General features: G+C 45.8%; 1 protein-coding gene across 5 annotated transcripts in view; it reads left to right on the top strand.

The window, feature by feature from the left end:
* The window catches only part of CHL1 (cell adhesion molecule L1 like), a 96,949-nt gene that overhangs the window by 30,077 nt on the left and 46,468 nt on the right, over positions 1 to 20,404 (top strand). For all 5 annotated transcript variants that reach the window (XM_005420154.2, XM_005420153.2, XM_031056393.1 and 2 more), the window contains exons 2-4: positions 8,863 to 9,052; positions 10,938 to 11,043; positions 12,601 to 12,791. In XM_005420154.2, coding sequence (XP_005420211.1) covers positions 8,962 to 9,052; positions 10,938 to 11,043; positions 12,601 to 12,791 — 388 coding nt within the window. In that variant the 5' untranslated portion in view covers positions 8,863 to 8,961. The remainder of the gene's footprint in view (positions 1 to 8,862; positions 9,053 to 10,937; positions 11,044 to 12,600; positions 12,792 to 20,404) is intronic.

Genomic DNA, 20,404 nt, shown 5'->3' with positions numbered 1-20,404 from the left:
GAGCCCTTGGCTGTGCCTTTGGAGTGTGTTTTGTGCTGTTCTCCCTGAGCTTTCTGCTGACTGAACATCCTCACCAGCCCCGGGCCTGGCAGAGCCCTGCCTGGCACATCCCTGCCCACGATTCCCAGGCCGTGCAGCTCTCCTGGCTCTGTGTGTGCCAAGGCTGTGCTCCAGGCAGGAGCTGGGATGGCTCACACTGGCTCTGGCATGTGCTGGGTTCCAGGAGAGCCTTTCCAGGCGAAGCAGTGCTGCTTCAAGGAGGTGTTGCTCTACTAGAACTCATGTGTGTTTGTATTAACAGGAGAAAGCTCATGATTTTCCCATTATTATGTGTTTTGAAAGAGGCAGGATGAGAGTACAAGAAGCAGGCACCTTTGCAAATTCGTGTTGAAATTTTGGGGGAATTGCATCACCTCTGTTGGCAGAGGCTGTCACTGGCAGTCTCATCTGAGCACCAACTGCAGCCTGCTTTTATTTCTTTTCCTTGCCTTCCCTTTGTGCCTGGCTGCCACTGCCTCATCCCCATCACCCACCCCACCTGCTGCTGTCCTTTGCTTTCTGCTTCATGCTTGACCTATGAGCTGAAATGCTAATGGCTGTTGAAAATCTCAATTAATATAAACCTAGTTTCAGCCAGAAATGTGCTAAACTTGTTCAGGAGGTGCAGCATCTCCAGGAAATGCAGGATGGCAAGAGCCTCAGACAACAGCTGAATTTTTAGCAGGCTGTGCTTTCAGGGGTGTCTGCAAAGCTCAGATGTGGGCTGGTTTGTGACCAGCAGGGAGGGTGATGGTCACTGTGTGTTTGTAGGTCATGGCATTCCTCTGCCACAGCGTTATCTCCTCGTGCTGGAGTAATTTCTGTGTTTTCACTGGTTAAAGAAGGAATGATGTGTGGCCAGGCCTTCAGGTGGAGGGGATAAACCAGACACGTGGGGGGATTAGGCTGCTCTTACATCTGTAAATGTGCACATGTAAAGCCAGACCCTTATTTTATGGTGGCTTGTATAGGAATGATGCAAAATACACTTTATAGTGCAGTGAAGGAATACAGTCTAAAATTTCAGCACGGTACTTTTAATTCCACTCTAAATACCTCAGAAACTTGCTAATTAAATACTTGTGGGTTTCTCAGAAGGCTGCACAACATCTCCACAAGCAATTTGCGCTGCAGGATGTGGTACATCCACCTCGAGTACACTACATTAAATCCAGATTTTCCCCTGAAAGAGAGGTTGGTGCCAGAGTAGAACTGGAAGAAGGATTAAAGGAGATGAATGTAAAAATATGGATTAATTCCCACTCAGGAAAAGATTGTGTCTAGTGACCTAAAGTTGTGTGTCACAGGAGCTGCTCTAGTGACTCAGGGCTCAGAGCTGCTGCCCAGTTAACCCAGTCCAAAAATGAACTGGAGAAGGAGCAGTTTTGTGTGCAGTGAGGATGGGCAGGGAAGCAATCAATTAAAATAAAAAGGTAGTTAAATTTATGGAGGAGAGGTGTTGGCATTAAAGAGCAGATCTGGCTCAGAAAGTCCCCAGACAGCTGCAGGAGGACAGAGGATTTCTGTTCTCCCTCTGAGCCACTGTGGGGTCACCTGGTGTCCCATGTCCCAGCTGTTCTCCTCAGATCAATCCAGATGTTGCTGTTTACTCACCTATTTGAGAACTTCCAGGGCAGAACTTGGTGCAGGTTTGTGTGCTCGTGCTGGAAGGAGTGACCAGGTGGTTATCTCACTTTTCTGGGAAGTGCCATGTCAGGAATGTCATCGCTAAAGTTTAATGAGGTGGCCATGATCAGCAACAACAGCCCATCCACAGCTCACATTTATTCCTTGGGCCATGAAGGGGTTAAAGCAGGTGTTGATTTCCACTCTGGGTTTTTTTGGGAGTCCTTATTGCAGGTGCTGTTCAGAGGCATTTTGAGGTTCCAGCAGGTCTGATGGGGCTGGCAAAGCTGGGCCCCTGAGTGTCATTGAGGGTTACAGACCCCGTTTCCTCATCTCCATCCCTGTGTGTGTGTAAAATCCATGCAGAGCTGTAAGGAATGTGGTCCTTGTGCTCAATGCTTCAGCTTCCAGATGGACAAAACCAATTAAACCAGCTCTCCCAGGCGCTGGGCCATTGTGTGGGCACAGATATGACCAGGAGAAATCATTTATTTAAACCATTTCAGAGCATAGGCTGTGATCTGATGAGACTTGAGGGGATCGCACTCCAGGATTTTGCTGGGAGCAGGTAAGGCAGTGTTTGTGGGAATGGGGAGCTGGTGCTGGCTGCCTTTTCCTGGGGTCACACCCTTGGATTCCAAGGTGCTCGTGCACCTCTTGCTTCCCCTCAGCTCAGGGCAGATCTCCAGCACCAGAAATTGGGTTTGCACAGCATCAGTGCAGCCAGGGGACAGCACCATCTGTCACCCTGCCCAGCCCAAGGCTGAGCTGCTCTCCCAGACAGCCAGCACCTGGCAAGCTGGCCTCCCAAATTCCTTGTTTATTCCTTAAAACTTTGGCCTAGGGGAATTAATTATATTGTGCTCTTTATTGAATTGAATGTTTTACTGCTGCATTGTGCTACAGCCTTGTGTACATATTTCGTCGTTGATTATGTTCATTCTATTTTTAGAGTGGTTTTTTGGGTTTGGAAAGTGGAAGACTGATGGATTACAAAATTGGGGAGGCACAATAGTTGCAATCACAGTTGAAACACATACATTTTGTGAAATAATGTTGAAGCTGCGTAACTAGACTGAAAACTTTTCCTTTAGATGTGCTGTCCAATAATGTTTGTGAAGTCCTTGGTAAGATAAATAATGCATGGACTTTTCTCACTAAACCTCCTGAGAGTGGAATTGCATCTAAACCAAAAATATCTCTGTGCCTGTTGTGTGCTGCAGTGGGTTTGGAAATGCTTTGCCATGGAAGGAAGAGCAGCTTTCTGATTTGGGTGATTATTTTAATCACCTCCAGCATATGCATGGGCTGCTTTTTTAAGAACTGAAAACATCCCAGAATATATGGCTGGGGAAGAGTCAAGTGAAGGTTATCCTCACGCTGACACTGGCATGTCAAAAAGCTTTCAGGGGAAAAGCAATGGGTGGCATTGACACCTGAACTAAAATGGGGTCCTTATGAATATTCCCTCTCTTTTCCAGACTCCTGAGTGACTCTGCACTTTGGGGGGTTTTCATGGGGAATAAAAAGATCTATAGCTGAATAAATACTGGCCTGTAAGGAGCACTTATAGCAGAAATGCAGCAGAAATCTCCACATTTCCCAGCTAATTGGTGAAGGAAGGAGGTCCTTGAGGTGTGGAAAAGCTCTGAGGTGATGGATTCCCGCTGTGAGCTCCCTGCCTGGCTCCCAGGGCTGCCACCCCTCTGCTGGGAGCTGCTCTGGGAACACTTTGGAGCACATTTGGAGCACATTTCCTTTCCTTACCTGCTGAATTTTCCATGCCCCACTTGCTGGAAAGCTTGGCAGTGGAGCCCCTGTGCTCTGTAGCACTGAACTCATCTTTCCTCCCTACATTAATGTTGATTTATTTTTCTTTTTAATTTTTTTTTTTTTGGGTTGGGGTTGGGATTGAAAGTTCTTAAGTTCTTCAGATGGCATTTTGTGTTTGAACTGAGACGTTTATTATTTCTTATTTATATTACAGTTTTATAAGTTGTGAGTTTTACGGTATTTTATTCACAAGCTATAAAATGGTTTTGTATTTATTTCTGTAAGGTTTTTTAAGCAAAACCCATTTAATTAAGAAATGACACTTATTTTTACGTTTAACTTAATAACTAATTACTTATGTCTTGTAATGTGGGCTTTTTTGTTTAATTATAAAATACTACTTAAACTTATGAAGAAGAAGGACTCGTTATTGTTTTACAACTTCTATTTTAGTTTTATATATTGTTATTATTATATTTTAAAACTTTAAATCTTAAGTTTCCTATTATGTGCTATTACACACTTTTATTTAAACTATACACTTATAATCTTAGTTTTATTATTTAATTTTGGAAGTCTTCTCTACGGCTTCAGGTTAAATGTAGTGTTTTCTTGAGGGTCTGTGTTTTTCTATACAGAAAGTTTAAAATTCTCTCTCTTAAAATGAACAATTTCGTGTGGAATCATTAAACAACCAAACTTTTATTTCTTCTTACCAGAAAGCATTTTTTTCCCCCAGATTTTTTTTTTCCTGTGGTTCCATAACTGGGGCCACACGGGAGGCTGTAATTTCTAATCACAAATATTTACCAGTCCTGTAACATCCATGTCACTGAGAAATTAAACTTGGTTCTAGCTAATGAAAAGCTTGGCCAGGGGATTCACCAGTGTTCAGCTGTGGGGATCCATTACTTTCCTCAAGATTTGTGTGTACAGGACTTAAACAAGGAATATTTGAAGAGGGAACCAAAGAGCTGAGGTTGATGCCATATTTAGTAGTGCATTATAATTTCTCTTGGAAGTGGCAGACCAGTAATCTGGGAATTTTGGCTGTCATCCTGCTACTATTTATGAGCAATTTTAATGCAGTAATTACATGTAGGGGAAATTCTTCGCTAGGTTGATGAGATAAATGGAAATTTAATAATTTTTTTTCTTGTTTGGTTGTCCAATATTTTTATGGCATCCTTCTGGAAGCAAGGGGATGTAATAAAAGAATCTGGAACTCCATTGCTCCTTGGAAATACTGATAGTTTGAAAGATTTGCTCAGTGTAAGTTAAAGGCAGCTCATTAAACAAACAAATGAGCTGTCCTTAGAGCAATCAGTATTTACTATTAACTGAACAGCACAGTAAATAATGAATTGCAGGTAAGGAACTACAGATAAGTATTTGCAGTGAATTCAAATTACTTGACTTAAGCCTGAGGCAGAGAAAAGCAAATAGAAAGGCAGAAAGAGAAGGAGGAGGGGGGAAGAAGAAGGGAGAGGAGGGGCTGCAGATGTAACATTTGTTGTAGCAATCCGTGTTCATTTGTGGTGCAGAAGAAAGGTTTTCCTGGGCAATCTGGTGGCCCCATGCCTGGTGCAAGTGGTGCTGCAGTGAGTCCACCTGAGAGCAAAGGGGGATGTGGAATTCCTGGGGAAAAGAAGAGAAGACTTGGGGGAGACCTTACCAATTTTTCCAGTACTTGCAGAGGGGTTACAAGAAGGCTGGAGAGGGATTTTGGACAAGGACATGGAGGGAGAGGACACAGGAATGGCTTCCCAGTGCCAGAGGACAGGGATGGATGGGATATTGGGAATTGGGAATTGTTCCCTGGGAGGGTGGCAGGAATTATTCCCAGCTGAATCCCTGGATCCCTGGCAGTGCACAAGGTCAGGCTGGACACTGGGGCTGGAGCAGCCTGGGATGGTGGAAGGTGCCATGGCAGGGGTGGGAGAAGATGATTTTTAAGGCTCCTTCCACCCCAAACCATCCTGTAATTCTATGAAAAGCAGGACTCTGGGCCTGACCCAGCAGGGCTGATGCTGTTCCCAAGGTCAGGATTTTGCAAGTGGGTCCCTGGTTCTGTTCTCCCCCAAGGACAGAGCTGTGCTTTGGCACCAGCGAGACCAAAACCTGCCCCTGGCTGCCAAGTGCCTGCACAGCTCCCTCAGTCATTTCTCCAAATTACTTAGGCAGTGAAATTGTTCATTTGCTGGGAGCTGGCACACGCTGAGAAGTTTGGGTTTGGAGTTCAGTCATGGTTGGAGTGAGAGATTGTTCTGCCTGGAGTTTGGGTGTGTGGCTGTGTCTGAAGGCAGGATGGATGGGCTGCGGGGGGATATTGCTCATTAAGGAAGGGGCTCAGGTGTTTTGGGTGCTGGAGGTGAGAGGGAAGGTTGGGGATTTAATCAGCGTCTCTGCAGTTTCATTGAGGCCTGCTGGGACAGCCAAAGGCGTGACAGGCCTCCTGAATGCCCACAGCTTGGCAGCCTCGCCTAAATGTCACCTCAAACAGGTGAAGAGCTTGGCCCAGGTCTCTGCAGGGAGCATGAGCCTCACCTGGCTGAGCACCAGCAGTGCCCAGGGCAGGGAGCAGGGAGTGGGGCAGGTCAGGGAGATGTGTGTGAAGTGTTGGCATTCCGTAATCACTGTCACAGCCTCTGCTACTCCGCCAGGGATAACAGACATAGGAGCACGAGTTTATCTTGCTGGGAGGCTGTCACAAGGTAAATATCTCTGCAAAGAGCCTCTTGCTTGATTCCCATCGCCCCAGGGCTGCTCCTCATGGAATCCCCTCCCAATAAACCAGCCGAGGTCCAAGGCAGCTGCAGGGAGGTCCCCAGGTGGAATTACCTGCTGGGTGTGCACAGGTCCATCCCTGCTGGTCCCCCTGTGCTGCCTGCTCCCAAATGCTGCTGCTGGCAGCCCCCAGCATTAGTATTCAAGCCAGGGAACAGGAGTGAGGTGCTAGACAGGCCGACTAATTACAGCAGCCTGCAGAGGCAAGTCGGGCTGTGCCACATGATGAAGGACATCCCGTTTACTTGGAATGTTGCTGTTCTGCTGTGGCACTTCATTAAAAAAAAAAAAAGGAAAAAAAAATAAGGTGTGAGCTAATTGGTTTGGTTAAAGAATTGAGCTGTGCTCTTGTTTTTCTTTTCTTGGATTTAATCTGAATTTATACAATGCTTTGTATAAATTAATCTAAAATGAAACTTGCCGTGACCTTAGCAAGCTGCACACCTCGTGTAATCCCAGGTCCCCTGCCTCTGGCTGCCATCCTGACCTGCCTGCTCCTGTCCCCAGAGCTGACAGCAGATGGAGGAGAGGAGGCTCTCGCTGCCACCAACGTGCCATCTGCAGGCAGCAAGGCTGGGCAGGTTTTTATCAGCCTAAATTGCAATTCTGCATCCAGAGGGTTTTCTGTCAGAGCATCTGTTTTACTGCCATGACACAGATCCGGGGCTGAGCGTGTGCCAGGAGCAGGTGAGGAGGGGGACAGCCCCATCCTGCAGTGACAGCAGCCATCAGGTGGCTGCTGGCTGGGGCTGCTGCGTGTCCTGTGTGTCCCCTGTGCTGTCACACAGCCCAGGTTTGGGCAGGCTGAGCTTTGGAAAGCTCCACTGCTCAAAATTCAGAGCCAGGAGAACTCAAACTGAGGAAATAGAACTGCTGGTGTTGCCTGATTCTGGCTGATTTATACCCAGGATGGCCTGGGGGTGCCAGCTGAGCTTGTCCCCTGTCCCTGTCCCCTCCAGTGCCCTTCTGCAGAGCGGAGCCCTAAGCAGATTAGTCAGCTTCTTCCATCAGCAAATACTTTGGGCCTAAGATACTTAAAAGACATCTGGTTTTTAGCCTCATTTCTAAACAAATGAGGCTTATGTGATTATGGTGTCTGTCACTCGCCCCTCGTTGGCCAATTGCAATCCCCAGCTGGGGGTTTTGGTCTCACAGATGTGAACTTCCAGGAACTTTCTGTGGGCTGGTGTGAACAGAACTCACCCTGGAGGGAGGGCCACAGCACAAGCTGTGAGAGGGAATGCGCTGGGGGAAAACATCTCTGTTTGCAGGGAAAAGGAGAAAAAGCCCCCATGGGCTGGCGGGTGTGGCTGTGTGCTGAGCTCTGCCTCCGCCCCAGCTGTGCCAGGCCAGCCCAGCCATGCACAGTGCCACCTCCTGCTGTCCCCACAGGCCAACTGCTCCTGTGATCCCGGGATTGCTTTTCTGATCCCTGGATTAGCGGGCTGGGATGTGCAAAGATACCAGAGCTGTGTGTGAGGCAGGCTCAGCTGGGCCGGGCACTGCCCTGGTGAGCTGTGCCCATGGAGCAGAGCTGGCCAGGCCATGCCAGCCTGGCCTGCCTGGTGAATCCATGGCTGCTGCACTGTGGCCTTGTCTTCAGAATTGTTCTTTCACAGGTATCCTGACAACTGAGGTTAAATTCTCCTGGGACTGATGTCCCTTAGCACTGTGAGAGGGTGCACAGGTGAGCACAGCTTGTGCTGGTTGATAATTCACTCAGGGACTGTGGATGAAGCTGGTGATGAGAATCCTCCGTGCACCCACTTTTGCAGAATCCCAGAATCCCAGGGTGCTTTGGGTTGGAATGAGCCTTAAAAATCGTTTTCTCCCACCCCCTGCCATGGCAGGGACACCTTCCACTATCCCAGACTGTTCCAAGCCCCCATGTCCAGCCTGGCCTTGGACGTTTCCAGGGATCCAGGGGCAGCCCCAGCTTCCCTGGGCACCTGTGCCAGGGCCTGCCCACCCTCACAGGGAAGGATTTCTTCCTGATTTTTGACCTACATCAAAATTCTCTCCTTATCTTCTCTGTGAATTTCACCTAGAGCTGGATCTGTCTCCTTTCTGCAGCTACACAACATTTTTGCCTTGTCATTCAGAACCTAAGGATGTCCAATGGAATGTGTGAAACCCACACAGAGTAGTTCTGGGACTGGGAGGGAAAAGCAAAGGTTTCATGTTCTGCTTCCTAGTAATGAGCTAAATGAGATTGTGTCCTTCTTTGAGCATAAATGAAAGATAAAAGACAGATGAGATTTATGAACAAGGTCATTAGTGTACCAAATTTCTCTCATTAGATCTGTTACATTACTTTGCAACTTACATAACTCTCATTAGAAAAATTTATGAACTGGAATGATTACAAATGCACCATATTCTGAACCATCTCTATTTTTAATTGCCAAACAGAAAAAAAAATATTTCAGTGCTACAATAGAGCTGTACTTTTGTGCATGTGTTTTTTTTGTTAGAATTTAAATAGAGGTTGCTCCTGAAGCCAGGGGATGGGGCGGGAGGAAAATGGACCATTTAGTGCAATTTAGCTGCAAACCTGAAGCATTGCTTTAATTTTCTAACTGTGTCAGACCCAGGTTGATATTGCAGGCTAATATTGCTGTTTGTTCTCCTCACCAGACTCCCACTCTCACATCCCTGTGCCTGATTTGAAGTGACAGTGAGCAGAAGCATAAGGTATCTCTCATTCTGTTTGGACTCCTTGTTTACAGAAGAGTGATGGAGATGCTATTAAGCACAAAAGGCATCACCATATGCCTGTTTTTCTTTGTATTGAGTTTGGCAGCAGCTATTGAAATACCATTATCAGGTGAGTTGTAGTTATTTGCTGTGCACTTTGCTGTTTTTGTTTGGTATTCCTTTGCAGCTATCCCTGAAGGAAAAATACTAAATCCTCCTTTCCAGTTGTGTTCCATTTGGAATTTAATCTTGCCACAATGTGGCCTTTGGGAAATTCAGGTCTGATCAAAAGCTAAGCTGTCCTGTTTGGGCCTGCTTAAATGGAGCAGTAAAGTTTGTCTAATAACATCTCTGTGGTGTTTTCCATCCAACACAGCACTTAGCTCCGGGGGTTTGGGTTCGTCCTTCACTTCAGTTCCTCATTTTGGCTCTGAATCCCCCTGAAGCTTGTTTGATGTGCATAAATCCCTCCTCCCTTGTCGTGCAAGCTGCCATTCCAGCCTGGGGAAGGAGCAGGTGGATGTCTCAGGGCCAGTGTTGGTCCCCAGAGGAGGATTTCACACTCTGTGCCCTGCCCTGGGGAGCAGCTCCTGCGTCCCTCACCGGCTGGGATGAATTCAAACTGCTTGTTTTACATGGATCATGAGCTTCCAGGACACGTGTAAAATACGGCGTGAGGCTCACAGGGAGCAATCCAAGGAAAGCCAGAGGACCCCTCTTCCTGGAGTACAGCCCAGACCTCCCCAGCTTTGCATTTTTCAGACATAAATGGACCAGGAGGGTTGAAAACTGCATTTTGCTTTGGTGTTTTGATTGCAAAAAAACCAAAAAACAAAAAAGCAAAACTCAACCATATTAGGATTTATTAATTATGGTGGGGAAAAATAAAGAAGTAAACCTAAGGAAGGATAAATTTAGGCTCTTTTCAGGGTCTCAGAGTAGGACATGGGCCAGTTTCAGGGCATCCCGTGGATCTGCCATGAGCTCTTAGCACTCTGGAGCCTGCCAAATAGCCCTGACTGCAAAGAGGAAGCCAACCAAGCAGGTTTATAAGATATTTTTGTAAAACTATCCAAATTTGTATTGAGAAGTAGAGGTTTTTGGGGTTTTTTTCGGGAAAGAACTGCATTGGCTTGTTGTGTTTCAATAAAGCCAAAGCGGAGCTGTGACTGTAAAGCACAGGACAAACTCTCTGGGCATCCACTACTTTTATGAACCTACCCCAGGGAACCACCTAACCCTTAATTAGCTGTAATGAAGCATTTTATATCATAATAAAAAGTTATTTCTGATCAGTGGAGCTGGTGGGCTTGGAAGTGTTCAGCTTTGAGACCATGTGATATGACAAGACACTGATTTTCACTCCAGCTTTGAGCTCCCTGCACTTAAAGCAGCACACAAAGAGCATTTTAATTCTCTTCCTGGCTGTTTATAACAATGGGGTGATCCTATTATCCCAGCTCCACTGCAGGGAACATTCTCCTTCCTCTGTTACACGGGCTTTTGCAACACTTTAATTCCCTCAGAAAAAACCAGAAGTTGGTGCAGCCTCGTTGCGTGACCATGCAGCTGCACCCTGGGGCAGGCATTAAACCAGCCTAGCAGTCCATGGGCTTTTCTGGCAATTTTATCCAGGATGGAGGCAGCAGTTTGCTACTTCATGTGTGTGCATCTGTGTCTGGATTAAATCCAGTTCCTGACTTCACTGTGAATAAATTTGCCAGGCCACAGCGCTGTGCTCTGGCTCTGGCGTGGTCCCAGCTCTGCTCTGCCCTGGGTGGTTTGGAGGGGAATCAGGGTGGGCACTGTCCCTCTGCCAGGCCTTTTGTTGGCCATGGAGGCAGTGACAGTGACCAGAGGGTATTGTCCATGCCAGGGAGGTGATGATCATCCTTTTCCCAAGGCAAGGCTCACTTTCTGCAGGAATAATGCAATCCTGCCATTGTCCCTCTCCACTCGAGGGCAGCCCAGTTTGGCTGGAACTCTGTTTTAACCCAATTCCTCTTTGTGTTCAGTTTCCCAGCTTCCAACAATCACGGAGCAATCCCACGCCCAGGTTGCCTACCCCTTTGATGAGGACTTCACCATTAAATGTGAAGCCAGAGGAAACCCCCAGCCCACGTGAGTACTGCTTGGAGAAGCAAACAGAAGCTGAGTTTGCTTTTAACCTTTGCCAAACATTGCTGTGTCTGTCAGGAGCTGCTGCACAAAAACCTGCTCATCATCCTCAGCAGGGTTAAGGTTTGGCTTTGCATTCAGGCCATTCAGCTTTTGTTGCTCCATCACTTCCCCTCACCCTGTCAATAGGTATCAACATGGTTTTCCTTGCTGGGGGATGTTTGATTTCTCTGGCACGTGCCAAATTCACCCCCTGGTTTTAAAAAAACCTTGTCTGGGTTGTGCTGCAAAAGATGGGCTGTGTCATGGCAATCAGAGGGGCCCAGCTGTTCCTCTGCCTGTTCCACAGCAACCCGAAAAATCCCAACCACATAAAGCTGTGTATTCAAACAGCAATTTGCATTTTATCAGATGCCTTGTCCGTACCTAACCTCAGCAGGGCCATGGTGATGATACAAACAGACACAGAAAGAGTTATTCAGATAAATATCCAAAGATAAGCTCTGTGCATTTTACACAGTGTGGAAAAAGGAAAGACTTTTAATGAAAATGTGACTAACAAGAGTGTAATAATAACACAGTAAAAACTCCTCCTGAGGCTTTCACCACTGAATGGTGTTTGGGCTAAATTAATAGCTGGTTTGAATGTCATTTTTTTCTCTTTAATCTTTCCCTTCTCCTTTCTTTGCAATACAATTTAAACTTTAAAAGGCATTCTTTTATTTAGATCAAGACGATTTGGTAATTTTTAATTGAGCTCTGAATGGGGATTTGTAGCATGATCATAAATTCCCTTTGTTCCACTGTTTGTCAGTGCATCAGTGAAAAGTTTCCTGGTGTATTTAAATGATGTGGTAGTGCCTGTTAGGTGAGGGGATCCCATATTCCCTCCATCCTGGAGCAAGGTGGTTTTACCAAGACCATTGAAGTGCCAAAACAATGGTTTTGTTGTTAATGATTTATTCTCTTAAAACCAAAACAGAAAGGTACATCTGTCACTAAATTGATGTTACTGCAATTTCCAGCTGTCTGGTTTTAAATGGGTTTAGGCAAATTTCAATCCAGAATTGCAGGTACAGGAACAGCATTTATCAAAATCACCCCCCCAGCAGCATCACAACTAGAAATGGATCTGTGGCAAGGAGAACCTCAATGGAATCATCTGAATTTCTTCTGATTCAGCCCTGGTGGAGGGTGGGAAAGCTCTTGTGCATCTTTGCCATTCCAAAGCAACAATTCCACTACAGCCACAGCCTTTGCCAGCCTGCAGGTGCTGTGGGTGTGTGTCTTTCCCAGGTGTTCTGTCTGTCCCTGTCCTTGCCCTGGGCTCTGTGCTCTGCTCTCATGGCACAGCCAAGAAAAGCAGAGTGTGGAAGGAGGGATGTGCCCAAGCACGAGGCAGAGGGGCACAGTGGCACTCTGCCATTCACCTCTCTCCTCTTCCATCTCCTCTTCCATCCAGTTTTTCCTTTTATTTTGATAAAACTCTCTTTTACCCCTCATTAATACCAAAATGCTGTCCTGGGGCCTGCCCACTGTAACATTCCTTTTCTTTTTCAGCTTTAACTGGACTAAGGATGGAAAACCATTTGATTTATCATCTGACCCCAGGATAGTCACATCCAACAACTCTGGAACTTTTGTGATCCAAAACCGGGGAATCATCAACAATTTCCAAGGGAAATATCGCTGCTTTGCATCCAACGTGCTGGGAACTGCCATGTCAGAGGAAATTGAGCTGATTGTTCCAAGTAAGGCCTTCATTTCTGGTTGATATTTGTAATTATTACTTTTATTATTAAGATGAGAGCTGTCTTTCCTCAAAATAAATGGGAAAGAACCAGCTCACATGGCAAAACATGAGTTGTTTGTTATTCAATGAACATTCAAAGAAGAAAGTGGTATTTTCTTCTTGGAATAATTTAATTAAATTCCTGATTTTGAGGACAGAAACCAAATCTGGATGCAGGATTTCAGACCACTGAACTATCAACTCCCACAGGTTATTACTGCAAAATAGCAACGGATGCAAATGTTTGAAAACTCCAGGGGAAGTGATTTGATCAGCTGTGAGTTCATTAATCTGATGTCAGCAGCATTCAGGGTTTGGGATAAATACTGATGGGGAGAAAAATAAAACCCTGGAGCTGGAATAAAAAACAAGCTTAAAAATAAAGCAGGGAAAATTACTGATCCTAGAAGTTTGTGCTTTATTAGCACACAGGAAGGGCAGAGAGGGAAATGAGGGATTAAGGACCAGGTTTGTAGAAGTGGCATGAAATTTATGGATAGAATCAAAGAATTATTAAGGTTGGCAAAAAGCTCTTAAAATCAGAGTCCAACCCTTAACCCAGCCCAGCCAGGTTCAGTATTCAACCATGTCCCAAAGCTGAAACAACTGGTTTGTTCCAATCCATTTAATCACCTGTAGTTTGGAATATGAGCACACATTTTGGTTCTAAATTCAGGATTGAGAAGAGGAAAATCAGAAGCAGAATCTTCCCAGAGGGAGTGGAAAGGACAAGAAACTCCCCCAGCTCCATGGTGGAGCAGGGTGAGAACCTGAAGCAGGTTTTATGATGCAGTTCAGTGGCAGAGACGGAGAAAAGCAGCAGTGCAGTGGATTTTTTCAGATGAGATCTTGCATTTCCAAGCTCCTGCAGTATTTTGTTATGAAATATCTGACAGCTCCGTGCTCAGGTGGAATCCATGTGGCAGGGAATGCATCCACAGCCTTCCCAGCCCCACAGTGACAGGAGGTGGCTGCTTTTGCACAGAAAACACTTCTGGCAGATGAAATGGGCTATGAGAAACACGAATAAACATTTTTGTCCTGTCTTCAGCATAGGAAATAATCCTGAGAAGCATTCCAGGCACAGCCAAGGCTTGGGAGAGTCCTGGTGCTGTGGGCACATTGAAACCAGGACATTGCAAGGGCTGGGAGGGTTCCTGGGAGGGACCTGCTGAGGCTGCCAGGTAAATGTATTTTATGAGTGCTCCCCATGAAAGACATGCTTTATTTTCCTCCCATCCAGCTTTATGGATTTCTTTTTCCTTGGGAAATCTATTTAATGTTGAAATGTGCCACACAGCAATCCCTGATGCCAGAGCTTGGTGTTGGGTGAGGAATTTGCAGCATTCCAGGTGTTGCTCTGTGGGTTAGTCTCCACCACCTTGCAGCTGTTTTAGGGAAGAGCTTTCCAGAGCAGAGTAGAATTGCAGAAAGCTTTAGGACAGCGAGCTGAGGTTTATTGAACTGTTGACAGGGTAGGATGGGCAGCTGATGGCAGCTGGAGTTTCGGGCAGGGACAGGAGAGTGATGCAGTTAAACTTCAGACATAGTTTTTGACTTTGGGGTCTGGGCAGGGCAGTGAGGTTAATACAACTTCTCTTAAGCAAAATATCTCGAACTCATTACATTTGAGAGGAGTTAAAGTGCTCAGTGTCATGTTTGTACCTCCAGCAGCAGAATGTTCTGATATTCCATTGCTACTGAACTAAAGAAGATGGAAAACAAGGAGTTGGTGTCTGTATTTGGGATTATTGGATCTGTATTCAGAGAGGAGATTTTTTGCTTTTAATGAAGAACAGTCTAGAGTAGCTTAAGTAGATATTAAATACATTGGGAGTGGATGGCAACAAATTTATGGAGAGGTTACAAACATGGTTGTTATCAAAAGCAAGAGGAATTTTAGTGCTAATATATGCAAATTCCTAAACCCAGAAAAAAAAATACATGGTACAGATAATGTATTAGAGGGATTTACCCAACTCACACATCTTTTGAAGCACATTTGCTGTTATTAGAACACTTCTGCCATCAGTTCTTTCATTTACTGGTGCAATGTAAAAGCTGCAAATTCAATCAGGATTCAGAGAGGAGTAGAAGGCACCTTTGATTTTCTAAAGTGCTCTACAACTGTGCCCCAGTGGAAGAGCTGCTGGTGCACAGATCTGCTGTAAATCAGAACCTGCCAGGGAGGGGCTGGGCATAAATCACCTCTATTCACCGCCAGGGTTTGGAGCACAGACTGGTACATGTGAGATCACTCCCTGCATTCATGATGATGATGCAGAGGTGGCAGAGCTGTGCCAGCTGCATTCAAGGCAGATGTAAAGCTCCTTGGCAAAGTCACCGTGCCAGGGAAGGGAAGAAAACCCCAGCGAGGCAGAGCAGGGCAGTTTCTTTCATAAATTACATTTCCACTGCAGAAGCAGAATACTGAGTCTGTAAGGCTGCTGCTGAAAAGGAGAACAAAAGAGTGTTTACTCACAGTAGTCATTCCAGGGAAGCAATAGAAATGTCAGCAGAAATGATCATTAAATCTCACCTACATAATGAAAATACCCCACCTCCCCTATGTAGGATGACATTAAGGAGAGGGGGAAGAATGGGCTCTGAGGATCTCGATGTGTTTGCAGCACTAACAAAGGCCAGATTGTTACAAGATACATTCAGCATGAAAATGAATTTAAATGGTGAGAACACAGACTTCAGCTCCCCTCCTCCAGCATTTCGGGAATCTGCTGCTTGAATTAGTGAGCAGGCCCAATGCCAGGGGAAGGAGAAGAAGTACAGTTTAAACTTCTTTAATTAACTGTGCTGTGAAAGACTCTTCACGGCAGACTGAGTTAAGATTTATGCTTGGTATTTCTAAAGCTGCTGCTCCAAAAGACCAGAGACCTGAGGATGGAAAAATTGGCTGAATGTAAAATTATTCCGTGCCAGGCTGTGCTCTGATGTGATGTTAGTGCAAGAATTCCCAAAGAAACCATACCTGAGTTAATATTCAAAAACTCAGGTGTGAACATCCTGAAATCAGTAAAAGATGCTGAGCTGATACTGAAGGAGGAGGTCTCAGTTTTGTGAAGGCTTCGGTGTAGCTTTTATGGAAGAGAAAACAAAAGAGAGCAATTCACTGAGACTTTGCAGGTGATGGGGATGAAATTTAACCCTCTTGCTTCCTAAGCCAGTGACCTTCCCTTATGGCCACCTAAATCATTGGGCTCACTCTGATTCCTGCCTGTGGCCATCATTTGGGAAAGGATAACAGAGATTTACACAGAAAAAACCGTCACTGATTCCATTCCACATCCTCAGGAGCGAGTGGACTCCCAGCCACGCTCTTCCTGACAGCCAGGCTTTGCTAACTTTTTCAATTTAAGGCAGCAATTAAAAAACCCATAAACAAGCAGGGTCGTATGTCATAAACAGTTCAAAGGCTGCAATGGAAATTACAGATTTAACTACTGCTCCTGCTGCATGGATCAGAATATCAATTGAGGCATGGAGATGAGCCCTGGAAACCTCCCAAGTTTCACTCAGTGCAGCTCAGCATCAGGGGCTGCAAGTCATGGTTCAGAGTCCTTAAAATGTTGGGTTGTTTGCTGTACAGGATACAGATCTGTATGGAAAATCATAATTAGATACTAATTTAAGTGTCTAAGGAGCTGGAAATTTCAAGGTTAGAGAAAATTCTTGACTATTTCTGCTTTGCTTCACTTTTACATCCTTTAAGGGTTTATTTGCAAGGAAAAATATGAGACTATCTGTGATGGATCAGGCTAAGCTCTCCTTTATCCCAGGATATCTTCAGTAGAATCCACAGGGAAGGTTATAAAACCAGACCTGGGTTTCAGTGATGTTTTTCTACAATAATTTCACCATTTGTTTGCTAATTGCTGGTTTATCATCCTGAATTCACTCCCATTTTTACACCTGATATTGGTAGAAACAAGACACTGGGATCTCAAGGACAGGTTACTGGAGAAATGCTTTTCCTTTGTTCCATTTCTCAACACTTGAGCCCAAAACATGTAAAATACCTGACGGAATGGGCTCCATTCTCACACAAACTGGAATAAATTGCCATAATTGATGCAGTTTTAGTGTGAAGTCACTGTAATCAGCAACAGGACAAAAACTGAGCTGTAGGACAAAAATTGAGCTTTAGGACAAGGTGTCCTAAATGGACCGCGGAGTAAATCTGGAGCAATGCTGGGGACTGGAGTTCCCAACTCTGATTGCTGTATTTCTGAATCTCTATTTCTGCTAAACTCAAATTAAGCCTTTCTATTGCACTGTATTGGTGTCTCTGCTGTTTGCTTTAGGTTGAGAAACTGCATTTTCTGAAGGGGTAAGGAGGAGAGGCTCAGGCTCCTTTCTGGATTTTTTCCCAGCCCCCCAAATTTGGTGCTCCAGCCTGGACTCAAGCGCAGCTCAGTCAATGAACTTTGAGTCACCCCAGGGATTAAACAGATCCTGGCTCCTTGCACAGATGACTCTGGCCACTGATAATCTTCTGTTTCCATGGTTCACACACTGTCAGAGCGCTTCAGTTCTGGGTTTTGAGTGCAGCCTTGTCAGGAAAAACCCCTTGGTCAGCAAAGCCTTTCCCAGGAGTATTTGAAGAGGTGTCACGGTGGGATTTTGGGAGATTCTCCGTAGCTGGAGTTGGGAGTGCAGGTTTCCATCTTCCCCGTGGCTGTTCCACTCACACCTCATGATTTGTGTGTGGTGAGAGCCCTCCTGGGGCTTTCTCAGAGCCCCTAAATCCCTCTGCTCTCCCTCTGTCCCCTCCCATCACATCCCTGTGTGGGGATTCTGTAGAATATTGATGGAGCAGTGTCAGTGCTGTCACTGCAGAGACATCAGCTGGAACTTTCAGTGGCCATGTGCTGCAGTGAGAACTCTGTTCAATATCAAACACTTCCATGGCACAATTTATTTTGTGTTTATTTTATTATGCTGTGGAGTTGAACTCAGCTGTGATACTTTCTGTGATCAGCCACAAATCAGTTGTGATTGATTCTGGAATATCCTCTAATTAGAACATAGGAGCCCTGAAAAAATATCCAAAATGTTGCCTGCATAGACATTCTGAAGATTGATGTGCAAAAGGCAAAGTCTAATGTGACAGAGGCTTTTTGTTTTTAATAAATTGAATTCAGAAGTAGGGATTTTTTCTAGTCTTTGAGACCAGCGGGACCCCAGCAAAAAAATTATGCTTGTCAGAGGGTTTGGCTCAGGAATTTATCATGAGTTTTCATTTCTTGCAAAGCTTCAAGGATTAAACATTCGAATTTATCATTATGAGGATGAAAATCAAAGTTTTTCAATGATTTTCATGGTGAACTAAGCAAAAAAAAAAAAAAAAAACAACCCAAAAAAACAGCATGGAAGGACCTGTGGTGCAAGTGCTTGATGGAGATGGAGGACATTTGGGGTCAAATTGCTGCTTCCCCCAGTGAAGTCCAGCTGCCAACATCTGGAGATGAATGTCTGTGCTGCCAGCTAATGACACCAGGACTGTGACTTGTCACTGTCTCCTGGTGGGACTCAGTAAATTTCTGTATAATTCTGTAATTACTGGCCACAGAAATTCACTGAGGAGCCCAGTGGTTATGGCACCCAGCTGGGATGTCAGAAACCCAGATGTAATTCTGCTAAATGAGGCAAAAAATGGGTTTGAACAAGGGGTTCCAATGTCCTAAACAAGTAGTGCCATATTAGTCCATTTGCTGATCCATTGGTTTGGTCAGAAATCCCTTTATCCTTCCCTGACCCAGCTTATTGAAAGTTTTGTTGGGAGCGACGTGCTTTGGGGAATAAATAAGCTTTAGATCAAGAAATTGGCTTTTTCCTGCTGGAAAATATTGCACCTCTGCAGTCAGCAGATGTATTTCCCAGGGCTTGAAGAGTGCAGGTTACTGAAGGTACTGGATATGAATATGCAGCTCTTTTTTTTTAACCTGAAATTTCACCTACAGAGTGGGTGATGCTCATTAGCTGCATTTTGCCTCTCCTAAGAATTCCTAACCTATTAATAACCCTCCTGGAGATAAAATCTCTGCAGAGTCTGCATTCAGGCAGTCAGCACTGGAGTGATTGCTTCTTTTCATGTTTACTAATCCTGAGATGTGTGAAGTGGCCTCAGAGTCCAATCCCTGCATTTCTCCCCCTCTCCCTTCCTTTGCCCCCTGCACTAGGATGTTGCAGGTTCCCTGCTGGACCACTGATGTCTCGAGATGTGGAGCTGCTCTCAGAGCTCCATGTCGTGACAGGGAGGTGATGTTGGTTGTGCCAGTTTGACTCTGCACAGCCAAGATCTTCTCCATCCTTTGCTGCTTCATTTAATTTAATTAAGCTGCTCATTTTGCTGCTTGATGCTGGTCTGAAGTGAAACTTTGGCCAGTTGGAACTTGCCTGAAATGAAAGCAGGAGGCGACGTCAGCCCTGAAACTGCCTCAGCTCAGTTCCTTCAAGGGGTGGTTCCATCTTGCAGGCTGCTTGCTCTGGGATCATCTCCAAGCTGAGCCTCCCTTGGTCTGGGTGGGCTCCAACCCAGCTCTGCTCCCCATTTTCCCACATCAGCTCCAGTGGCATTTTGGGCATCCAAATTTGCCCAGGTGTGCCAGGCTTGGAACACAATGCTGGCATCAGGTGCTGTGGGTGGTGAAACATTGATGCATTAACCATTTATCCTGTGTTTAAGCCCAGCTAGAGCAGCCCTGGTACAGCCCTGTGAGCTTTGTGCCAAGCCTATCCCTGCAGCCCTGCAGGAATCCAGGCTGAGCTTCCAGGCCTGAGGAGGCAACAGAGGCTTCACAGCAGCCTTCCTCTGATCCTGGAGATGGAGGAGAGCTGGGGCAGCTCCAGACAGGAGCCTGATGTCTGTCCTCACCTGCAGGGACTTGCAGTGGGTCCTTAGGAACCATGTTTGATCCAAGGTTTCCCGGAATGTTCCACACTCCCAGGCTGGTTCCTGATGCCCTGTGCAGGCTGCCCTAGAGCAGAGGCTGGGCAGAGTCACAGAATAAAGCAGGGATTTATCCAAAGGATCTCCTCCATGGATCCACCTTGGGCAGCACCAGAGCCCAGCCAGGGCTGCACCCAAGATGAACCAAAATGGCCCCAAAATGCACGGCCGGGCACGGGGTCTGTCCCTGGGATCAGTTCTGCTCCATTTGCACCTTGCAGTTCATTGTCCCATTCCAGCTTTAGCCCCTGCAGTCCCACCCTGCTTGTTTTTCTCTCTCCAGCCCACGGGGTTTGTGCTCCTGGGCTGAGATTTGGGTCATTTGTCCTTGGTGCCCAGCTGGAGCAGGAATTGTTTTGTCTCCCTGCTCTGTGCACAGAGCTCAGCATGCCCTGATATGAATCCCAGACCCACACACTAAAGCAGCACAGAATGTGAAAAATAGAAAAGCCAAAACCTGAGGCATCACTGGGACCAGCTGGGGCCCCACCAGTGCACAGCCCTCGGTGCCAGGCTTGTCCTTAGGGACCCTTTGGCCTTGAGTGGTCACTTCCAGACAGCACAAAGGAGCTAAAGAAAGTGTTTGAGAAGAATTGTGTTAAAGT

Source organism: Geospiza fortis, unplaced genomic scaffold (genome assembly GCF_000277835.1).
Source record: "Geospiza fortis unplaced genomic scaffold, GeoFor_1.0 scaffold70, whole genome shotgun sequence".
Taxonomy (NCBI): Eukaryota; Metazoa; Chordata; class Aves; order Passeriformes; family Thraupidae; genus Geospiza; species Geospiza fortis.
The sequence above is the reverse complement of the archived record's forward strand: the minus strand, read 5'-3'. Positions and strand labels throughout refer to the sequence as shown.